The sequence below is a fragment of the Mesocricetus auratus genome, unplaced genomic scaffold (assembly GCF_017639785.1).
Source record: "Mesocricetus auratus isolate SY011 unplaced genomic scaffold, BCM_Maur_2.0 Super-Scaffold_100024, whole genome shotgun sequence".
NCBI classification, from domain to species: Eukaryota; Metazoa; Chordata; class Mammalia; order Rodentia; family Cricetidae; genus Mesocricetus; species Mesocricetus auratus.
In genome coordinates, this window is record NW_024429205.1 from 18,966,465 (window position 1) to 18,989,587 (window position 23,123).

Sequence of the window (23,123 nt, forward strand, 5' to 3'; positions counted from 1 at the left end):
TGCCCATATCCCCAGCACTCGGGAGGCAGAAGCGGAAGATCTTAAGGTTACCCTTGGCTAAATGGAGACTTCAAAACCATCAGAGACCTTGACCAAGACAAAAAAGGAAACTGAACCAAACCAAAGACACTGGCCTTTCGGTACAGCCCCACCCCTGTCCTCCTGACTCCCAGGGAAAGGGTCTCCAACAGTGAACACTAGGCCTTACGGCTGTGGGCCCCTGCTTCACTCCACACAAGCTGTCCAGGCACGCTACACACACTCAGCACACTACTGTCCCTGCCGGATTCAATTCAAGGTAACCCAGCCCAGGAAGAAGGGGCCACCTCTCCAGAACCTGGAGAGTATCAGGCAGGGAGCTGTGTGCCAGGCCCAGCATTTAGCAAGGTGTGTGTAGACTGCCCCCCCATCCCCATCCAGGGTTGGCGCCCACCTTCTCGTGTGGCTCAGAAGTACAGCTCCATGGAAAGCAAGCTACCAACACAGTATTGTAAAATGGAGGGTGTGCTTTCTGCTCTAGGCCCGCCCGCCTGTGGCTCATGTCACCAGGCAGGAGGCTGATACACCGAGTGGGGTGAACAGATGGCCCGGGCCATGCACCCTGTGACTCTAGGGATGTGTATCAAGGGGCTTATTCTCCCATCTGCCAGGGGCCTGTTTAAAACAGTGTCTGTGCCGATGGGTTACGCAGAGGAATGTGGGCTGTGCTTCTCAAATCTGCAAGCAGCGCTGGCTGAAGGGGCATCTCTAACATTGAAATGCGAGGATCTGAGCCCCAGTAACCAGAGCACGTGGAGGAGACTAGCGTGCAGGTTGGCCTCCCCATCTGTCAGGTTAGGAGACTCAAGAGCTGTTGGGGGGTGGGCAGAAATTGCAGATGAGCAGGGGGTTGGAAAGAGCAGGGCTGGGCGAGCAGGGACTTCCGCTGTGTTCTGTTTTACTAGTCACCGCATGTGCCATCTCTGCAGCTTGCTTTCCTCTTCCGTAAAATGGGGACCATACTTACTTCACAGTGACAGCATGAGCAATACGTAAGAGGACAGATGAATACTGCACGTGACAGTCACTGGGGAACTGCTCACTTCCTCCTGCTCCCATATAGCCTGACTAGAATGTTTCACACAGGCCAGCGTCCCCAGCACCCCACCTCCACCCCTCCTGGCCTCCAGCAAATCCCAGCTCCCTCCCCTCCATGTGCAGCCATCACTCACAAGCAGACAGAGCCCAAAATCTGGCTGCAGCTGTTGCTATGGTGAGCTATGCGGATGCTGGGGCTCCCAGAATTTTCCAAATTGCAAGGTGGATTATGTCATTCTATAGGGCTTAAACCTTCTCTGAGGGGAACCCCAGGGGCCTGCAGGATCAAACCCAGATCCTAGTTCTTGCAAAGGTTCCCTGGGCTTTCGCTGGGACGCTTGTGTCTCCCCTCCATCTCAGGACCCCACATGGACAGCAGGTGCAAGAGCAGCTGCCCCCCCCAGGCGTCTCCACATAGCTGTTCCTCCCACCTAAGCCACCTTTCCTGAAGGCTTCCCAGTCTCGCTTTTGGGCTTGCTTCCCCTGGTCCTCCTCCTCTTGCCCCCTACCCAGGAGTCCAACTGTGGCATCATGCTGACTAGGCTATGATCTTGAAGGAGGCAACCAGGGCTGTTGTTTATTTTTGGTTTTAGAGGCAGAGTCTCATTGTGAATTTCAGGCAGGTCTCAAATTTGCAATCCTCCTGCCTCAGCCTCCCAGTGCTAGGATCTAGGCATGCACTACTGTGCTTGGCCTCCTTGGGAGGTGGGGGCAAGAGGACCAGAAGTTCTAGGCTAGCCTAGAGTACTTGAGAGCCTGTTTCTAAAACCCAAAACAGAAAGGAATAAAAGTCTAAACCGATGTGCCCAACACAAGACAGACACTGGAAATCTTGGCTGAGTGACTATCACATAGCAAATAAGAGAGTCCACAAATAAGGCACACACACAAACCTACAGACCTGGGTAAATCCACAGTCACAGGGCTCCAGAGTCACACAGATCTTTGTCTCCACAGTCAGAAACTGGTCTAAAACTCATTATGTAGCCTAGGCTGGCCTCAAACTTACAACGGTCCTCCTGCCTCACCCTCTCAAGTGCTGATAATAAGCATGAACCACCACACCTGTGTTCTTTTTCGTATGCTATTGAGGAAGGCCCGCAGGGTGTGACTCACTGTCCGTGAGTTCATGATCCCACTGCCTTCCACTCCCAAGTGTCAGGGTTACAGGCATGTGCCACAACCCCCAAACCAAAATATATCTTCCATACCTTAAACACAATTGTCACTTTCCAGCTCTAGAAGCCCTTACACCCTTCAGCAAGGGGGACCTGTTAGATTAAGTGGCTCCTACCAGCCTCTCTCTAAACTTCTGAGGCTCTGATGGGACCTACCTTTTTGCACAGCTCACTGCGTGGGTTATTTTAAGCCACACACAACTTTGCCCTCTGACAAGTCTGGCTATGCCAACGATAATCACTCACATTTGTACAGACAGCAGAATCAACTCTTTTTTGTTGCTGGGTTTTCAAACAGGCTCTCAAGTACCTGAGGTTGGCCTTGAACTTCTGATTCTCCTGCCTCCACCTCCTGAGTACTGGGACTATAGGCCAGCACTACCACGTCAGGGTCTGTTTCATTTTATTCTTATTTATAGGAACCAGAGTGGGTATCCCGTTTTTCCATGACACGGATAGTAAACTGAAGCTCAGAGAGACTATGAGATTCTTGGAAGGCAGAGGCAGGCGAGAAGGCCTTCAAAACAAATGGCTCCACCGTCTCACTCCCAGCCTGTGGGTCTTTCCAATGTAGCTGCCACTATATACCCCTATGCCATGTTCTGCACACTCATGTGCAAGCACAGAGTGCAAACACAATGCACACTGGCAGCATACCTGGTAATCCCTGGCACACGTGCGTACACACTTACTCATGCTTGCCTCTCCATGCCTAGACACAGGTGTCCTTGGCCACCAAGAGGTATTTTGCTGAAAGCCCTTTCTCAAAACAGAAAGACACCCATGTTCCCATCAGTGCTTAGACCAAACTCCACCGGCCCAGAGTCTGCTGACCAGATACCTGGAGTTGGTGTTTGAGTCAAGGGGACGAACTCGACAGATCTAGCCAACTACCTGCCCAGGCCTCCCTGGACAATAAGCATGTATATAGGCTTTGCCAGCTGACTGGTCTCCCAGGGGCGTCTGTGGCCGTGGAATTCGATGAAAGAATTGTCCTCGGCAGGAGGTGAAGCCTCCTGGGGCCGCCAGGCACCCTATCAGGAGTCCTAAGCAGGGTGACACAGACCTGTACAAAACACGCAGAGTTCTCACATGCACACATTCACACTCGGACATGCCTGTCCCCTTACACAGGTGGTTCTTGCTACACAGAGGGTGAGGACCTGGGAATACCGTGAATTGCTGGAGACACTTCCACAGTTATCTCTGAAAGCTCACCAGCCCTCCATTGGCAAACATTTATTTGGTGATCATATCCCCAGAGACAGGAACCATGTCTTAGTGTCCCTTTGGGATCCCCTATGGATCATGGGTATTTGTACATAGCAGGTGCTTCATAAATGTGAAAGGGTTAGAAATAGTTTATCCATCCTGCCTCCAAAAGCCGCCTGCCTCACCTAATTCTGAAACAAACACAAACACAGTGGGCTGTGTCTCGTCCCACATACACACCAGCAGGCGAAAATGTCCACTAAGGACCTACTGTGTACTGGATACAAATGGAACTGTCTCGAGCAAGAGATGACATAGAAGCAGGCCTGTGGCTGGTGCTACACGGAGGGTTAGAGCGGAGGGTCCCTCTGCTCTGCAGGCACAAAGCCTGCTCCTTCGGCTGCCCACCAAGGCTCTGAACGTGTCCTGATTTTCAGAAGGAGTGAGTGAGTCTCTGCAGCCACCTGACCTTTGCCAAGTTCCCTAGCCTCCTCTGTTCCCACCTGTAGAATGGGGATAAAGGCAGCAGGCCAGGTTACTATGAACAACTGTGTATAAAGGAGATGCCTGGATAACTTGCCACACCATACCGTGAAGTAAGACACTAATGGTTGACACCTTAACTGTCCCGTAACTCTGCAAAGGTAGCCACAGGCACAACCAGGCCTCTTGGGTCCAGGCCAAGTGCCAGGGCAGGAGGGGTCATTTCCTCTCCTGGGACACTTGCTACGTCCCCTCTACATTGCTGAGTGCAGTCACTTACCCTAGGGAAGCTGCTTTCCTAACAGGGCTGAGCTCGGATCCCCCTTATCATATACAGCAGGAAGGACCCACGCGACTGTGGTCCTGGCTTTAGCCCCCGCTGAGACTCCTGGAGCTATGCACAGCAGACAGGAGAAGATCTCACTGCCACCTGCCTGGGATTCCCTTCTGTCCCACGCACACAGCGACCCCAGGCCTTTTGTGGCTGCAGACCTGGAGAACAGTTTTTCTTCACATGCCTGACTCGGAGAGAACTCCAGGCCACACTCAACACATCCCAACCTGGCTCCCTTCCCTCACAGCCCCGAGGAGTCACCCCAGAGAGGAACAGGCCGGCTGATAGGTATGGAGGCAATGAGCAGAGGGATAAATGACAGTTACCCAAAATCTAGATCAATTAGGCTAGCTTACTATGTAGCAGGTCCCTAAGTTAATCAATCCCTCCCATGCGCCATTTCACGGAAGCATCCCAGGCAGACCGGTGCTGACCCTGCCGCTGAGTCATACAGGAAAGTCCTGATGCAAACCCAGGTCTGTCTCTAGGGCCTGGCTGACCTACCCAAGGTCTTTCTGACAACATGGCTAAACTTGACGCTCCATAGCATCTAACTCTAAAGAATTTTAGACAATATAAGTCAAAGCCTGGGTCCTGGTCAGGTCTAGTGAGCCATGTACATCAGAAGCCTGCCCAAGTGCCAGGCATTCAATCACCCCACTAAGCAGAAATGTGCATGCCATTACAATGTAGAAAGGAAAAAAAAACAGTTTTTCTCTATTTAAAAATCCTCCAGGGAGGGATGAGGGTGAGGGGCTGGAGAGATAGATGGTTTAGTGGTTAAAAGTGTGCATTGCTTTTTAAAGAGCACCCAAGTTCTATTCCCAGCACCCATATCGGGAAAACCCACAACCACCTGTAACTCCAGCTCCAGAGGATCCAGCATCTCTAGTCTCCACAGACACCTACACACACACACACACACACACACAATTTAAAATAAATGATTTTTAAAAATTTAAATAAAGGGGGCTAGAGAGATGGCTCAGCAGTTTAAGAGCACTGGCTGCTCTTCCAGAGGACCCGGGTTCAGTTCCCAGCACCCACACAGCAGCTCACAACTATCTGTAACTGCAGTTCCAGAAGATCTGACACTCTCATACAGACACACATGCAAGAAAAACACCAAAAACAATCTTTTTTTTTTCGACACAGGGTTTCTCTGTGGCTTTGGAGGCTGTCCTGAAACTTGCTCTTGTAGACCAGGTTGGTCTCGAACTCACAGAGATCCGCCTGTCTCTGCCTCATGAGTGCTGGGATTAAAGGTATGTGCCACCAACACCCTGCCCCAAAACAATCTTTTAAATAAAAAATAAAAACACAAAAGTCCTCTGGGGATGCTCTTCAGAGGAACCTCTGATGACCTGCCCACCCTAAGTGAGCACGGAGGGGAATCTAAGTGCAATAAAGGCAGAGCCCCCAGAATGCCCCATGTTCCTGCAGACCTGCGGGCCTTCAAATGAGGCACTGGGATTGGAGGCTGGCAGGGATCTCACCAAGGATGCCCGTGAACTCTGGGCCAAGGGAACCCTGTACTTGCCAGGCGTCTGGGCTGTACTTGGAGGAGGGAGGGAAGGAAAGATCCCTAGTCTTAGTCCGTGCACACGTGCACATCCACACCCACAAACATTCATGTGCATTCTTTTGAACTCTCCGGCCAAATGTGTACTATTGCAGTCTCCTCCACCCCACAACAGGAAGGGCAGGAGGGGCAAGCTGCCAGAGGCCCAGCCTGCCCGACATGGCTCGGCCATACCATCTTTATACACTCCTACGCCTATTCTTCACTAGTCCAGAGCCACCCGGTTCATCCTGCAGACCTGTGCAGCTGAGCTGTGCAAGGGGACCCTCGAGAGGTAGGGAAGTCTAAGACAGGGCTGGAGGGGGGAGAAAAAGAGCCATACATCCAAAGAGTGAGGGAATGAGAGAATTGAGACGCCCACAGTCACGTCTTCAATGAGGAAGATCTGTGCATGTGTGTGTGTGTGTGTGTGTGTGTGTGTGTGTGTGTGTGTGTGTACACCCGTGTGTGCATGGGTCCACTCCGGCTGGACCAGAAGTGTCTTTGACATCCACAAAGGAAGATCTACACATACTCCCAACTTTCATTCTAAACAAGTACCCCTGGACCTGCAGCAGGAGAAACCCATGCAACACATCTGGGCATCACAGCTGGAAGCTGCTGTCCACTCCACCCCCTTTATCTGGGAGGACCCTGAAGAGCACCCTGGGAGACTTCAGACCATCTCTCAGCTTCAGTCCTTAATAAGAGAAAATCGTAAGAACCTCTGTGCCTTTGGGGTAACTGTAAGAAATGAAATAATGCAGGCGGAGTACAGATGCACGCTCAGTGCATCTTGGCCACAAAGTATTGTTGCTGAAAAAGGACATGCCCATCAAAGTATCTGAAGCCAGAGAAAACGGCAGCATGGAGGTCATGGAAACGGCCTGGGGCCTAGACCCCAGCTGGCTCCAACGCCTATGTGGAGGTCTGAGGAAACCCCTGAGTGTTCCTGTTCCTTCCTTCCACAGGGACGGCACACACTTCCATTTCCCCCTGAGTTCCTTGTCTCCCTGCTTGTCTCTGTGCCCTAGCCCGGTGCTGTAGACCCATTCACCAATGCACGGCCCCAATCCCTCCACCAGCCCTCTGCTCTCAGTCTCCTCAGGCAGCAATCCCCACCCCATGGATGGCAGGGTGCAAGAATGGGGCTCACTTCCATAGACCCTCTGTGAGCTCTCAGAGGCACTGTGCACAGCCCCTTCTGTCTGCCGGCCTACCTGCACTCCGCCTGCCTGGCCCTGGGCTCCCTGGTGGAGTCTGATGCCTTTTGGCTCCCATCCATGGCATTCCTCCTACTTCATGCGACTGCAGACCCTGGGGAATCCTGGGCTGTGGGTGACAGACCCCCAGGGGCCCTTGCCCAGCGCTCTCAACTCTGTAGGTCAGGCAGGGACATGCACCTTGCGGTTCCCACGCGTTGGCAGGGGGATGCCGATGTGGCTGGTTTGGGAATCCCAGCAAACTGTAGCCCACGAGTATAACCAGGCTGTCCCCGAGAGGAGGGCAACCAAGGAAGTGTCCAGCAGGAGAGGGAAGGCAAACACAAGGCCTAAAACCAGGCGGGGCACAAATGGTATCTGGAGGCGGCAAGGATAAGGCTAGACGGGCAGGTGGAGCCAGCAGGAGCCTCACCCCTCCCCTCCGGCTCAGCAGATGGCTCCATTGTGCCAGGTGTCTATGGCACCTCTGTAGGCTCTTTGGCTATAGAGCAAAGTCCATGTACCCCATTTGCAGCTACACAATGTCCCTGCCCCAGGCTGGCTTTTAAGGTCCATTACGGCAATTGTCAGTGCCTCTACCTGCCTTTACCAGGTGGCTCTGTGGTGCTGCTGGAGCCAGTCCGTGGGTGCTAGGGAGGGGTGCCAGGTGAGCTAGCATATGTGCTGTGGGTGTTGGTGGCTAGAAAGGAGGACCGGCCAGGCCCCAGTCTTTGTCTGTCCAGATTGCTGTCATCCTTTGGTATAATGGCCCCTGCCAGTGTGTGAGCATGCCTGCTCTATCAGTCCCAGGATCTAGGACTGGGTGTGTGTTTGTTGCCACCCGAGCCAGAGCAGTTACTATGGGTGGATAATAATAGCAATGGTAATTCCTCATAATTGGACCAGACTTTGCTGTCTGCAGGGCTCTTCCCTGCCCGTGACCTCATCTGACTTTGTAAGACAGGCAAGGCTAGAGTCACTATCCCTATTTTCCAGCTGAGTAAACACAGGCCCAGATGGCTTGCAGTCACATCTCCCGTAAGTGGCAGCCCCAGGGCTGGGACCTGGGACTTCTGACTCCTTGGACAGTGCTCCTCCACTGCTCCACACGGAACTGTCACAACACAGAGAGCACCTGCCTTGCTGCTGTGCAGGGTGGGGCGCACAGTCTGACAGCAGGAGCCTGCCCCATCTGCAGGGGTGTCTGAAGAGTGTGTGACGGGTTGTCAGCACCCATAAGAGCAGGGGAGGCTCAGGGTCACCCAATCTAGCAGAGAAACAAAGGCAGGCCCAAGGCAAGGCGGGGATTAGCTATAGCACAGGATCCAAGAGACTGTATCCCCAGCACTATGGCCAGGGTCAGTGAACTGCCCGAGTTCAGAGCCAGAGGAATTCAGGCCTATAGGGAACTTAGCTGTCTAGTCATTTCCCATTGGATTAGAAGGGATTGTCTAGAGGGCCGGGGATGTAGCTGAGAACACGCTGGGCTGGGTTTGAACACTGCATAAGCCAGTCAGGGTGGTACAAGCCTGGCCCAGCACTCAGGAGGTGGAGGTGGGAGGGTCGGAAGTTCAAGGTCATCCTCTGCTGCACAAGGCACCTAAGGCCCGCTTGGACGGCAGGAGACTATGTTCAGAAGGGGGAGGGGTGAGCTGAGAGCTCCCAAGAACCCAGCCCACCTTGTCAGCACACACACACACACACACACACACACACACACACACGCACGCACGCACGCACGCATGCACGCAGCACTGTGCAGGGTTGCACGCTGGGCCCCTGGACCTGCTGTGTGCACACCTATGTGTACATGTGTATACTGGGGGTGGGACTCTTGTCTACATCAAGACTATGGGTGGTTATGGTAAGGTAAGATTCAGGCAGCAAGAGACCAGGCCCCACCTGGGCTTACCACCAAGCTCAGCAGCCCCTTCTATAGACCAGGGCCATCTGCCTTACCTCACGTGTTTCAAGGGCTGTCACCGGGACAAAAGGAACAAGGATGGGACACACCGAGAACACAGAAACGCACATTAAGGATTAGCAGGGCAGGAAGGAACCAAGTGTGGGTGGAGGGCTCCCAGCTGCTGCCCTTGCTCAGGGGGCTCAGAGACCCCACACCTGAGCCATATGGACATCCCTTGTCAGAAGAACAAACTCCACACCTCTCCCAGTCTCAGAGAGGCAGGACAGTGAAGTTCACACACTGACAGAGGGGACAGACTCCAGTGTCGGAGTTTGTGGCCCCGCCAGGGATTCCCACCCACCTGATGAAATCCCCCTTTACTGACTTGATCCCAACTTGGAGTTCAGTAAAAGGGTGAAAGGTGACTCTGAACTCATGGTTCTCTGAACACAGAAGTCACTGGTTCCATGGCCCAGAGCCACATCAAGGGTTACCCAGTGACACTCACTTTGGAGCCTGGGTGGGTGGTGACATCATTATCTCCAATGGTTGATGATGTCACTTGCTCCTGAACATCTGAACACAGCCATGTGTGTGAATGTCTGTGTGGGCGGATCACCTCATATCTGTAGTGCCCAGAAAGCTACTGAATACGAGGGGGAAACAGGCAGCTCCAACAACAGAGGCACAGTGGCTGACACCTCACAGGTAGCAGAGAGCACATCCAGGAAGAAATCCAGGTTTTTGGGACTCCCCTGCAAGGATGACCCCTCAACACCTGTGTTCGAAGACCACAGTGGCTATGGCTAAGGTCCTGGAATCAGACTACCTGGGCTCAGGGTCCTGTCTCCCCTCAGAATTTAACCTCTCATAGTGTGGGGGCAGCCCCTCTCCCTCTCGGGGCGCCAGCCACAGGGTCCCCAAAGAGCCAAGCAGGTTGCTCACCTTGCGATCATCCTCCCGCTCCAGAGCGGAGTTGCTGGTGTCCCCGGGGCCGCTGGAGGGCATTGCTGGCAGCTGGGCAGCAGGAGGCAGGCCGGGGCTTTGAGGGCTCTGTGGGGCTGCTGGGCTTCAGAGCCGGAGTTCTCGTGGTCTTTGTAAGCAAGAGCTAAGACTTACACATCGATACTGATGTCGAGCCCCGGGAACAGTGCTGCCTCAGTGCTGGCCTTCAGGTGGCTCTGCCTGTGAGAAGAGAAGTTGGTCAGTGGGACATAGCCCAGTCCCTCCCAGGACTAGTGTCCAGCCCAGGGCCAGCCTGGCCTCTGACCTCTCTTCTCCCAGTCTCGCCAGCCGGCCGGAGTGTGAGAAACCGAGGCAGCCTCCACCTCCTCTGAGAGCCTGGAGGCGGTGACAATCCCTTTCAGACTCTCAAAGGCGTAGCGTGCGCCACTTTGGGACTTCCAGAGGCCTCCTGCGCCTCTCTGCTCTGCTTTTCTTCCCTCTGAACGTTTCCGCAACCCTCCCTCCCACCCCAGCCAGTCCTGGGAAACTCCAGCCACCAGAGGCCCCTAGCCCAGCTACATTTTCCTTCTGTCTGTCCTCACCCGGCCCCCACCCCCACACCGCTCCTTGAGTGGGGGAAGTGAGCAGCAGCCACAGGATGTAGTGAAATGAATGTCACTTTGCTCAGCCTGCCCGGGGCCAGCACCCCACTAACAAAACTGAGGTCCTAAGCCAGGCTGTGCTGGGACACGGTTTGCTGGGCCCTGGTTGCACGGGGTGAGGTCCAAGGCCATAGCCTCTCTGAACAGGCGCGCACGTCGCTCTCGGCAAGCCCCTCTCGTGGCCCCGTTTGCTGTCAGAACTGGTGGGCTTGAGACCTTCCAAACCGACACACAGCTGTATTTTAGGGGCTTTTCTTCCTCCTCCAGGTGTGGGCCCCAAGCCAGTGAAATAACAAAGCCTGAGCCTCAGGCCACAGCTCAGGGTGGGTGTGTTACTGCGACAAATCAACCCCCTTCACTCCAAGAGACACACAGCAGTTCCTGCTCCCCCCACCCAAGAGACCACGCCAAGCCCCTGCCTTGAGTGTGTGCCTGCCCGGGAGGGGATTGGCAGCGGGGGACGAGTAGGAGGTAGGCTGGATTGGAGCCCACCCACACCCTTCCCCTTCCAGTTCCCTGTTCTGCTTCCCAGCTCCCCTCCCCGTTGGGCCTTTCCTCCCAGCCCCCTCTGCCAGGGCTCCCTGGAAAACCAGGAGCGGGAGACTGCCCAGGCTTGGGTTTCCCTCGGGCCCTGTTCCTTCCCCAGGGATGTGACAGCTTGGGAGGTGGGTGTCCCAGTTTGGGCTCGGCTCTGGCAGTGGTGGAAGAAAGCTGAAGCTAGAAGGGGCCATTGCAGAGCCGGGAGAGAACGGGCCTCAGAAGCTAGGAACCGAGGCTCGCTGAGGAGGTTGTGCCCGGCAGCTGAACCCCATCTCAGCAGGCTCCATGTAGGAGGCACCTTACTCCCTGCAGCACTGAGTTTGGCTGGGTACTGGGTTCTGTGGGGGCCGGCTGCCCAAATACCTGAGAGAGTGGCTGGCCATGAAGAAAGTGAATCCACACAGTGACACCGCACCCCATGAGAGCTCCAAACGCTTTCTTAGTTTACTGTTGAAGCTAAGGCTCAAACAGTTGGGACATGTCTGAGGTGTGAGCCAGATATCATGACTGAGCTCTGAGGGGCTGAGTGCTCTTGGAAGCTAAGTCCCCCTTATCCCCAAGCCCACAGAAACTGCTCTCCACAGCACAAGAGGAAAACTGGTCCAAGCCAGTGCCCCCAGAGCACCAATGCTATTGGGCAACGAGCCCTCCCAAACCCCAGCTCACCCTTTGTGACCAGCCCACATCAGAACCCTGAAAAGTGGAAGATGGCGCAGAGGGGCAGTCGGCAGGGAAGAATGCTGGACCCAGAGCCGGCAGATAAGGTCCCGGCTGGGTTAGCTGACTCCCAGGACGTCATCTGGCTCCCACCTGCCCCGCTGGTGGGGCCTCAGAAGCAGCAGGAGGAGCCGCCAGCAGACTGCAGAGGTGCCTTCAACAGTGGACAGACCAGGCACAAAACATGCCACAGTCAGAGAGACACAGGGGGACCCGTATTGACCCAGAGGGGGAAGGGAAGGAGTGGGCAGGAAAAGCAGAACAGCAGAGGGCACTGGCCACAAGGGCAGTCACCCAGGGAAGGGAGAGGAAGGAAATGTCTCTCGAGTCACCCATGTTCCCGACACGTGAGCCTCACGAAAAGTGATCATAGAAAACAGAGGTCCTGGGTCAAACCTAGGTCCTTTTGTTTCTCCAGAGACCTCAGAATGCCTCAGCATTATCCGAAATCATCAGCATGTGACCAGGCAAGGTCCCACTTAGTGGCCAAGGTCACAGCAGTGCCCACCTGCTCCAGAGAGCCACACTTGTCTCTCAAGGTACACTGGCGACAGGGAGCAGTGAGTTCCTGGACCACTGTCCCAAGCTAGCAGCAGGCAGCAGGATCCAGCAGCGCCCAGCACCTACAGCATCCTCCTTCCTAGGCCAAGGTTGTACAACAGGAATCCTCACTGTGAACCCAGCCATCACCACCAGCAATTTTTAATCTTCTCAATAATTCTTCATGCCCACCCATAGTGACCCCGAATAACGTGTGTAGCAACAGCATAAAAATCCTTAGGACTGGAGAGATGGCTCAGTGGTTAAGAGAGCTTGCTGCTCTTCCAGAGGACCTGGCTCCCAGCACCCACACCAGGTGCCTCCAAACAGCCTGTAACTCTAATTCCAGATCTGACATCCTCTCCTGACCGCCACGGGCATTGGCGCACACACGCGCGCACACACACTCACACTCACACACACACACACACACACACAAGTCAATCTGGGGGGAAATGCTCATCCTTGAACTTCTTGATCCTCCTGCCTCCACCTTCTGCCTGCTGGGATTTATCAGCCTGTCCACCATGTCTGATCTCTGTGGTGCTCAGGATGAAACCCAGGGTCTTGTGCATGCCAAGGACCCCACTAACTGAACTACCCTGACAACCGCTTTTGTTGTTGCTGGTTTGTTGTCTGAGAGGGTCTAACGTCGTGCAGGCTGCCCACAAATTTGCTACACAGCTGAGAACTCCTGATCCTCCTGCCTCTACCACGCAGGTGCTGAGATTACAGTCGTGTGTCACCATGCCCAGGGAGAGCCGCAATACCAACTAGTCTCCACGTTTTACCCCCTTCTTCAACCTCCAGGCAGTTTTTTTTTAATTTTATTTTCCAGTTTAAATTTAGATAAGAATCAAGGTTGCTTCACAAGTCAGTTCCAGGTCCCTCTCCCATTCCCTCCCTTCCTCCCGTGCCCTCCCCCCCAGTTTTGTTTTTTTAAGAGAAGATGTGAAATGACAAGAACAGTATGAACAAGGGAAAAGACATTACCAACAAAAATTCAAGATTGGTAAAGCAACTTAACAGGCAAATCAGAAACAGGCATGGGAAAGCTGGTTTCAACACACAGTCCTTAACAGATACTTGTTGCCATGGCACCAGGCACCTGTGGGACTAGACTGAAGAGAACACGTGTGTGAAGATAGAGGCTGGAGCAAGAACCATTCCTACACCTGTTTCTCCTGAAGTCACAACTTCAGATTCTCTGGAGGGCAAAATGGCTGAGGGAGAGGTGGCGCATCCAGCGAAGCAGTTCGTCTAAATGCTGATGGGGTTCTTACGCTTTCCCCACTGGGCTGGAACACAGTGGCTGATAGACCCAGATCTCCTCTAGAGCAAAGGCCTGGGGGTGCAGCACTCACACAATGAGGTCAGCACTGCCTGTGTGGTCCACCAGTGAGCACCATAGTAAGGTCAGCACTGCCTGTCTGGTGTACCAGTGAGCACTGTAATGGAGCCAGGACTGCCTGTCTGGTGTACCAGTGAGAACCATAATGGAGCCAGGACTGCCTGTCTGGTGTACCAATGAGCACCAAAATGGGGCCAGGGCTGCCTGTCTGCTCCACCAGCGGGAATCTGAGAGTTGACAAGCCTTCAGGGCCAGAGCTTCCAAACACCTTCTCTGGGTTAGTTGGTTTCAGTGGTTTGTTTTGGTTTTTTGTTTGTTTTATTTTTGAGACAGGATCTTATTATAGCACTGGCCGGGAACTTCCTGTGTAGCCTAGAGTGGCCTCAAAGGAAAGATTTTCCTGCTTCTACCACCTGAGCAGTGATTTCAGGCATGAACCATCACACCTGGCCAGTCCCCAGTTCAACACTTATTTATTTATTTAGAGAAAGAGTCTCACTATGTAGCCTTGGCTGGCCTGGAACTTGCTACATAGACTAGGCTAGCTTAGAACTCCCAGAGCTCTGCCTGCTTCTGCCTCCTGCAGTCCCCTGTTCTTAATCTAGAAAGGTCAATCAAGGGCCAAAAGATGTTTTAGGAAGGCATATGGCTAGGAAGACAGGGACCAGAATAAATAACATCAAACCAAGTGGAACAAAACACAAAGACGGTAACAGGAACTTGGCAAAACAAATGTTAGATACAGAGATGTTTCTGTAGCCACAAAACAAGAATGTGCCACGACTGAAAAAGAAAAGTTAGAGAACAGAGAAGAACTTGTAGAGGCTGGAGAGGTGTGCAGCTGTTAGAGTGCACACGTCAGCTCCCAGCATGCTGCGGAACAATCTTTTGTACACTGTGAATATCTGTTGCTCTCACTGATTTAATAAAGGGGTAAACGGCCAATAGCTAGGCAGGTAGAGGCTAGACAGGACTTTCAGACAAAAAGAGAGGCTGGGAAGAAGGCCAGAGTCACCAGCCAGAAGCAGAGAAAGCAGGAGATGAACATGCCATGCTGAAAAAGGTACCGCCGTGCAATAGCGCACAGATAAGAAATACAGTTAATTTAAGTTGAAAGGACTAGTTAGTAACAAGCCTAAGCTATTGACTGATCACTTACAATTAATAATAAGTCTCTATGTAGTTATTTGGGAGCAGGCTGTCGGAACAGAGGGCCCCAACCTATACAGCATTCATGTCAACTGCCTTACAACCACCTGTAACTCTAGTTTCTGGGGATGTGACACCACTGGCTTCCTTGTGTATACACATACAGACACACACAGACACATACACAGACACACATAATACACAGACATACACATGCACACATATACACAGACACAGACACACATACATACAGATACACATAGATACAGACACACACACACAGACACAAATACATACACACAAACACATACACATTGCTAAAAAATAAATGCATCTTTTAAAAAAGGAACTTCTAGAAATATAAAATCATGGTAGTAGAAACATGAAACTCAATGGCTGACTAGAAATAAAATGATTTATCGTTATGATCCATGATCTCACTGGCCTACTATCATACCTACACATACCCAAAAGAGATGAAAGATGTCCAAGACACCTGTACTCCCATATTCACCGAGGTGCTGCTTGCAATAGAGAATCACCCAACAGATAACCAAATAAAGAGAAGATTTATGCCCAGCTGAGTATTGCTCAATTATAAAACAGCAAAACTGTCATTTGCAGCCACATGGAAAGGCTGGGAGCACCTTAGATTAAGAAATAAATCATAAGCAGGGCGATGGTGGCGCATGCCTTTAATCCCAGCACTCGGGAGGCAGAGGCAGGAAGATCTCTGAGAGTTCAAGACCAGCCTGGTCTACAAGAGCTAGTTCCAGGACAGCCTCCAAAGCCACAGAGAAATCCTGTCTCGAAAAAGAAAAAAGAAAAAAAAGAAAAGAAAAGAAAGAAAGAAATTGCTGGAGAGATAGCTCAGCAGTTAAGAGCACTGACTGCTCTTCCAGAGGTCCTGAGTTCAATTCCCATCAACTACATGGTGATTCACAACCATTTCTAGTGGAATCTGATGCCCTCTTCTGGCATAAAGTCATACATGCAGTTAGAGCACTCAAACACAAAATCACTTAATCTTTATTTTAAAAAATAAATAAATTACAGGGCAGTGGTAGCTCATGACTTTAGTCCCAGCACTTGGGAGGCAGGCAGATCTCTGTGAGTTTGAGGACAGCCTGGTCTACAGAGTGAGTTCCAGGACAGCCTCCAAAGCAATACAGAGAAACCCTGTCTTGAAAAACAAAACAAACAAAAAATAAAAAACAAACAAACAAGAAGAAATCAAGCATGGAAAGACAAGTACCACATGACATTCTTTACATGTATAAGTTTGGCCACACATAATGTCTTTAACCCCAGCATTTGGGAGGCACAGACAGGTCGATTTCAGTGAGTTTAAGAATGGTCTGGTCTACACAGCAAGTTCCAAGCCTGCCAGAGCAAATAGTAAGACCCTGCCTCAGAGAGGAGGAAGACGAGAAAGCTGTTTTATATGTCGGTCTCACGTAAAAAACGAACAGACTAGCGGTTACCAGAGGAAGGGAAGGGGCGTGCAAGAGGATGAGAAAATGGTGCAGGGGTACAGCTAGATACGAGTGATTACTTTCTTTTTTGATTTTTCAAGACAGGGTTTCTCTGTATTGTTTTGGAGTCTGTCCTGGAACTCACTGTGTATACCAGGCTGGTTTCGAGCTCACAGAGATCCCAAGATCCCAAGTGCTGGGATTAAAGGCATGCGGCACCAACGCCTGGCTAGTAATAACTTTTTAAAAAAGTTTGTTATGTGTATTTCATGTTTGTAACTACGCATACCACATGTGTGGGCTCCCTCAGAGGCCAGAGAAGGATGCTGTATCCCCAGGAAATGGATTTCAGGGCACCTGTGGGTGCCAGGAACAGAACTCGGGCCCTGTGCAAGGGCAGTGAGCACTCCTACCTGCTGAGCCACGTCTCCAGCATCATGAAGGGTAACTTCCATGCTCTGCAGAACACGAGAGCAACTAGGAGTCTGACTAACACAAAGAGATGATTGGCGTTTGAGGTGATGGCTGCCAATACCCTGAGAGACGAGCACGTCACACAGAAGCACTGAAGCGCCACAGTGCAGGCAGGTGAGGGGCTCTTCAGCTGGAGCTTGCTGTACCGGCACGGCAGGGAGTTCAGATGCCACGAATCCACACAAAGGCCAGGCAGGTGCAGGAGCACACGCCTGTCCCAGAAGATAGAGGCGGAGACCAGAGAGAGACCAGACGCTTGCCAGATAGTGATGCACATACACGCACACGTGTGCACACACATACGCACACTCAAACACACACACCCATGCACCCACTTGCAAAATATCTGACAATGTGCACCAAAACCTGTGTATAGCAGAAAAATTAATATTTGTCACTTAATAGAAGTGGTTCATTAAAAAGAAAAGCAGGTGGACATGATTGTGCTGTCATCCCAGCTACTTGGGAGGCTGAGACAGGAGGCTTGCTGTGAGTTTAAGGACAGCCTGGTCTATACAGTAAGTTTCAGGTCTGTCGAGGCTACATGGTAAGATGCTACCTGGGAAAAAAGGAAAAGGAACAAACCTCACCTCTCCGGGTAGTGATTTATCCTGCCATTCCATCATTTAAGTGCCATTAAGTAAAGACGCTTTCGGGCACACAAGATCTCACACTCTATTAGAAGGAAGCTGGTAAAAATATCTACATTTCAGGAGAACCAGCACATCAGACAAGGGAAAGGGTTCTTTGCTGTGACGGCCTAAGACACAGGCCTGCCAGGCCCTGCCATCTGCCACGCCTGGATTTGGATACTCAGTCACCTGTCCTAGAGGACATGCTCCAGCCAGGGGGATGGAGTGAGCAAGAGGAAGTCATAAAACCCGTCACAAACAGCAGGTAGAGAGAGTTCCAAGACCACCTTGAAGGAACATCACCAGTGTCAGCTATCACACGCCTGGAGAGTAAACAGTGGACCCAGGGTGAGTGAGTACAGATCTGAAAAGTGGACAGAAATATGTTCATCCTGCTGTTACTGTCTCTAGGCAAAGCCGTTCTGATGGCTATCGGGGCAGTAGAAGGAATTAGCAACAGACACAAAGAAAACAAGGCAAGCTGGCGGTGGCGGTGCACACCCTTAATCCCAACATCCGAAGGCAGAGGCAGGTGGACCTCTGAGTTTGAGGTTAGCCTGGTCTACAGAGTGAGTTCCAGGACAGCCAGGGCTACACAGAGAAACCCTGTCTTGAAAAACCGGAAGGAAGGAAGGAAGGAAGGAAGGAAGGGAGGGAGGGAGGGAGGGAGGGAGGGAGGGAGGGAGGGAGGGAGGGAGGGAAGGAAGGAAGGAAGGAAGGAAGGACAGTGAAAAGCAAGACAACTACTAACTACAGGGAAAAAGGAAACTTACTAGGCTCAGCTGTGAATAACTTACACTGACATAATGCAAATATTATTTTGGTTTAACAAAGGTGCTTACACACACACACACACACACACACTGCACAGCATTTTATGTAACACAAAATTAGTGACCTACAAGAACAGATTTCTTATGTGACAACCCTGCACGTTAGAAGTCACAGTGGCTCTCGGAAGGCTAAGGTCAAGGTGCCGGCAGGTCTGCATTCTTTCCTACATCTTCTAGGGACAACCCACTTTCCCGCTAATCCCAGCTTCTAGAGCTTGACCGTTTTCCTTGGCTCACAGCCCCTTCCATCTCCAAAGCTATCACTTACGTTCCTGACACTCTGCTCCAGCCTTCATCTTTCATTGCTAAGGGCCCTTGTGTTTACAATGTGTTTACAATTCAGATAATCCAGGATAATCTCTCCATTTCAAGGTCTTTAATTTAATCACATCTGCTAAGTTCCTTTGATCACATGAGATAACATATCCATAGGTTCAGAGAATTAGAACATGGTCATTTTTATTATTCCTGTAAGAAGCAGACATCTACATACATGAACACAAGCATACTAGACATTTCTGAATGAATACTGGAAGGGTATTGTTAATAGTAAACCCACTGCAAAAACCATTTGGGATGGTTCAGCGGATAAAGGCTCTTTGCCACCAAGCCTGATGACATGAGTTTAAGACCACAGTGGAGGGAGAGAATTGACTCCTGCAAGATGTCCTCTGACCTCTCCACACGTGCCAGGGAGTGCACATGTGTGCACCCACCACACACAGACACACACAGACACACGAATAAGATGTAATAAAGGAGAATCTATTAAACAGGAAATCAATGAACAAATATCTACAGAGGGATCAGAAAAGTCTTCATTATGTACAGAAGTAAATAAAGATTACTGGAGGACACATCTAGAAGGATCCATAGTGGCTCTGAGAAGGTAGAGGTGTAGGCAAGGCCGCCTGCATCATCTTTGGTTTCTCCTGCTTCCTAGACCTCTGTATGTACTACTGTTAGGAAAGACATTTACTAGGAGGGAGTGGGACTAGGGGAAAGGCCTCCAACTCCACCATGCCCACTGTGTGTGGCCTCTGCCTCTCCTCCAGAAATAGGAGAGGAGCTACAGCCATCCCCCGTTATTCAGAAAAACCATCACGTCCCACAGGACAACCAACCTCAGCTCATCGCCAGCTACCTCCTTCCCAGCATGCACCTTGTCCCTCATGAGGCATCCAGTCCTACAAATGTTCAAGCTCCCAGTCCAGCCCATGATATCACCTCATTTTCATCACTCCTAGACTGGGGGTGTTGATGCAGAATACATCCCAGCCACATCTCAGATCAAAGCTCCACAACCCAGCCTCCTTCTGAGGCCTCACGGAGGTCCCAGTCCCACCCACTGTCCCCAACACCATCTCCACCTTCCTCTCCAGGCTCAACCTCCTCAACAGCTCAGAACTGATGCCTTAGGTCTCAACTCCCCCTCACTTCATCGAGGGCCTGTGTATCACTCAACCAAAATAGCCCATCAGCACCCACAGACCTGAATCCTTGTTCCACCCAAACAGCCCGGTGTCAGAGCCCAAAAGTCCCTCCCTCCCTTCAGCCTTCTGGGGATTTCTGGAGGTTTTGGTTGTGCTTAAATTCTCCCCCCAGACCCACCCTGAGTGTAGAGTGAACATGTGACCTGACAGAGCCAATCACAGGCATTGCCTGGAACTCTTTTAAACCGATGCCACAGAAAGATAAGAGCCAAAGGTGAGTGAGGGGGCTGCCAGTCACCATCTGGAGGCCACAAGGGACAAGTAAGGCCGAGAGCAAAGAGTCAGTGAACGAAGAGAAGGAATCGAAGGTTGCTGGGCCCTGCACTGGTCCTGAGTGAGGACACTTCCTGGACTGCGAGCTGGTCACAAGCTCTGGGAAGGCCTCCAGGAAGCCAGACTAGTCCAAACCTTGACCTTTTTTCTTTGAATCGGGTTGGCCTCAGGTTCTTCAACTGTAAATTGGGGAATAACAGGACTTTGCCTTGCAAAACTATGGAGAGACTGAAAAAGAAATGAATTGGAAATGCAAAACTATGGAGAGACTGAAAAAGAAATGAATTGGAAATGCTTCCTAGAGTGCCTGGCACTGCGAAAACATCGATAAATCTTCACAATTATTAGAGTCTGACTCATCCACCCACAGATTTCTCTCCTTTCTCAAAATCCCTGGAGTGCCCACAAGTGGACGCCGCTCAGTCAGAAGTTGTGCTTATTAGGCTCCTCCGCCACGCCACTCCACGCTTGTGAATAGAGCTTTACGATGTCAACATCTCATTAACACTCACACAACAGCCCACCATCTGGAGTGAGTACTATTTTTATTCCTATTTCCCAGATGAGGAAAACGAGGTCTAGGAAGGCTCCTAAACTGCCCCAAGGTCACAGTAAGAGGAGCAAGATTCAAAGGCCATCCTGTCCCTCAAAGGCCGTCCCGGCCATCACCATCTCTCGTAATTAGCTCGGGACTTTCTCGGCTATAGTCACTCGGGTACATACGTCAGGAAACAGTTTCCAGCCCATCCTACTCCTGGTTCAGTTTGGGGGCTGATGGGGGTGGGACACAACCACAATCTTCTAAGGTAGCGCTTCGCCCGACGAGGTGTCCGTTTATTCCTTCAGCTCTTTGCTGAGAGCCTGCCTCCTGACACGCACTTGAGGGTGTGTTAATTGTTGCATTCAGTGCTTATAACAAAATCTAAGAAGCAAGGTCTGTTGTTATCTGCGTTTTTAAGAAAGGACAGAGGATCCTATGGACCACAGCTGGGACAGTCCAGGGCAGGATCACAGATCCAAGCCCAGCCCACTCTGAAGCCCTTAAAACAGGACAGCACCCAGTAGGGCATGCTAAGCACAGACCCCCCAGTGTCAAAGGTACCGCTAGTGGCCCTGAGGGACCCCAGCTCCTTCATAATGGCCACATGGCTGAGTTTCCTATTTGAGTTGGAAGAGAAGTGGCGGTGACTCCTGTAACTCCTCCTCCTCCCTCATCACGCCATCATCCCCTCCTTCATCATGTCATCATCCACAAAGGTGGTCCAAGCAGAAAGCTGTGTGGGACATCAATCAGGGTCTCCCCCACCTCCTGCCGAAGCCTCTCTGGGTCACAAGGCTGGGTAGAATGGACAGGAGGAGGTCTTGGTTCTACTTCTGGGTAAGAAGATGTCATCATCCCATTGGCTCCCACTTTCAGAAGTGTCCCTGGCACCCAGCCTACCAGCTGCCCACAGAATACCAAAAGCCTCTGGTGACGGGCCAACAGTCCCACCATCCTGTCCTCACTTCAGAGCCCGGCTGACTCAGGAGTCATCACAAAAGCATCTCATACCCTCCAGAAACCATAGCTCCACCACCAGAAGCATCCATGAGCACGCTACACCTCCCGCCACTACGGCAGCCACAGGGGAGGGGAGGAGTCTGAATCATAGACTCCTTTGCTTGCGCTAATGGTTACCATGACACAGCCCCTAAAGCAGAGAGAATAAAAGGTTTATGCCCAAAATAGATGCCGTGAAAGAGCTGGAATTGTTCTCTGCAGTCAACAGGAGCCACCAGACTTCCATAAAGGAGCTCCTGGTACAGAGCAAGGGACACAAAAAACCCTCTCCTCGGGCTGTGTTGTGGCAACCCAAATGGGCTTCCCGTGGTCTGAGTGAGGACCACAGGGTGACCAAGCTTGAAGCCCATGTGGGATTCAGCATGTGGTCCCTCCTGAGTTCTGTGACAGCTCCTACCCTCTTCGGGAGGTGGCTCCTGAACCACAGCTGTGTGTTCCTCTCAAGAATGGGCCACACTTGCCAAGTGCGAGCCTCGTTAGTCACTCTCCTCCAGTCCCTCGCATCGGGCTCCTGCTCCCCTCTGCATACCTCCTGGAGACACACTTAATCCCCAAAGAAAGCTTTTACCGGGAGGCTTCAAAATGGGTCTGTGAAAAGGTGAGACATCTGCCTGGCTTTTCTGTGCCCCTGGGGCCACTGACTCAGCTGTCTGGAAACACTACAATGTCTGAGGTGACTGGCCCTATTATTAAGCATTGCTGATGCACAGGACCCCAGGAAGACTAGACTAGAAGTTAGGGAAATCCCTCCAGTAGATCCTAGGATTTCCTTGCTCCTAAGTGAGGGTAGTAGAGGATTTGGCTCCTTCAGGAACAGTGACAGCATGGGTCGCTAATGAAGCAGGACCTGCTCAGGCTTTCCAGGCTACTGGCTAAGAGGAGGAAAGCAGGACTTTGTGTATTCTCTATAACTTGGGCTATAGGCAACTGTGAGTCACCTGATGTGCGTGCTAAAAACCAAACTCAGATCCTCTGGAAGAGCAGCAAGTGCTCTCAACTGCTGAGCCATCTCTCTAGCCCCTGACCTTGAATTCTGGATCTCCAGCCTCCACTCTCCAGTGCCGAGGTTACAGGTCTGTGCCGCCATGGTTAGCCAGGATTGGAACTTTGCAAGGTTCAGCCTGGACTGGTACAAGATGCTCAGCTATTGTGCCGCTGTGCGGGAGGTCAGATGGGTGGGGAAGGTGCCCAAGGAGTCGTGTAACCAAAGGACTGAACCGTCTGTGAAAGTGCGCACGGGCCTTTACATAGTTCCCTTTGCTGGCGGGCACAACATGAAACTTAGAAGGCACTGGTGAGCCAGGTAGTAGTTAGTGGTGCGCACCTTTAATCCCAGCACTCGGGGAGGCAGAGGTCGGGGGATCTGAGTTCGAGGCCAGCCTGGTCTACAGAGCGAGTTCTAGGGCTACACTGAGAAACCCTGTCTCAAAAAGCCATAGGAGGAGGAGGAGACAGCAGCACTGGAGAGACTCAGGAGGAAGCTGACCTCCCTGGGCCCAGAGTGCTGTCTCCAAGGTTCCTTTAT

The 23,123-nt window shown here is 51.7% G+C and overlaps 1 protein-coding gene across 1 annotated transcript in view; it reads right to left on the reverse strand.

Moving 5' to 3' along the window:
- Positions 1 to 22,685, reverse strand: part of Dnmt3a (DNA methyltransferase 3 alpha) — a 91,452-nt gene extending 68,767 nt beyond the window's left edge. The window contains exons 1-3 of the mRNA XM_040731028.1: positions 22,624 to 22,685; positions 10,073 to 10,138; positions 9,899 to 10,025 (exon numbers count right to left, since the gene is read on the reverse strand). Of these exons, the coding sequence (XP_040586962.1) occupies positions 9,899 to 10,025; positions 10,073 to 10,138; positions 22,624 to 22,685 (255 nt within the window). The remainder of the gene's footprint in view (positions 1 to 9,898; positions 10,026 to 10,072; positions 10,139 to 22,623) is intronic.
- Between the last annotated feature and the right edge of the window lie 438 nt (positions 22,686 to 23,123).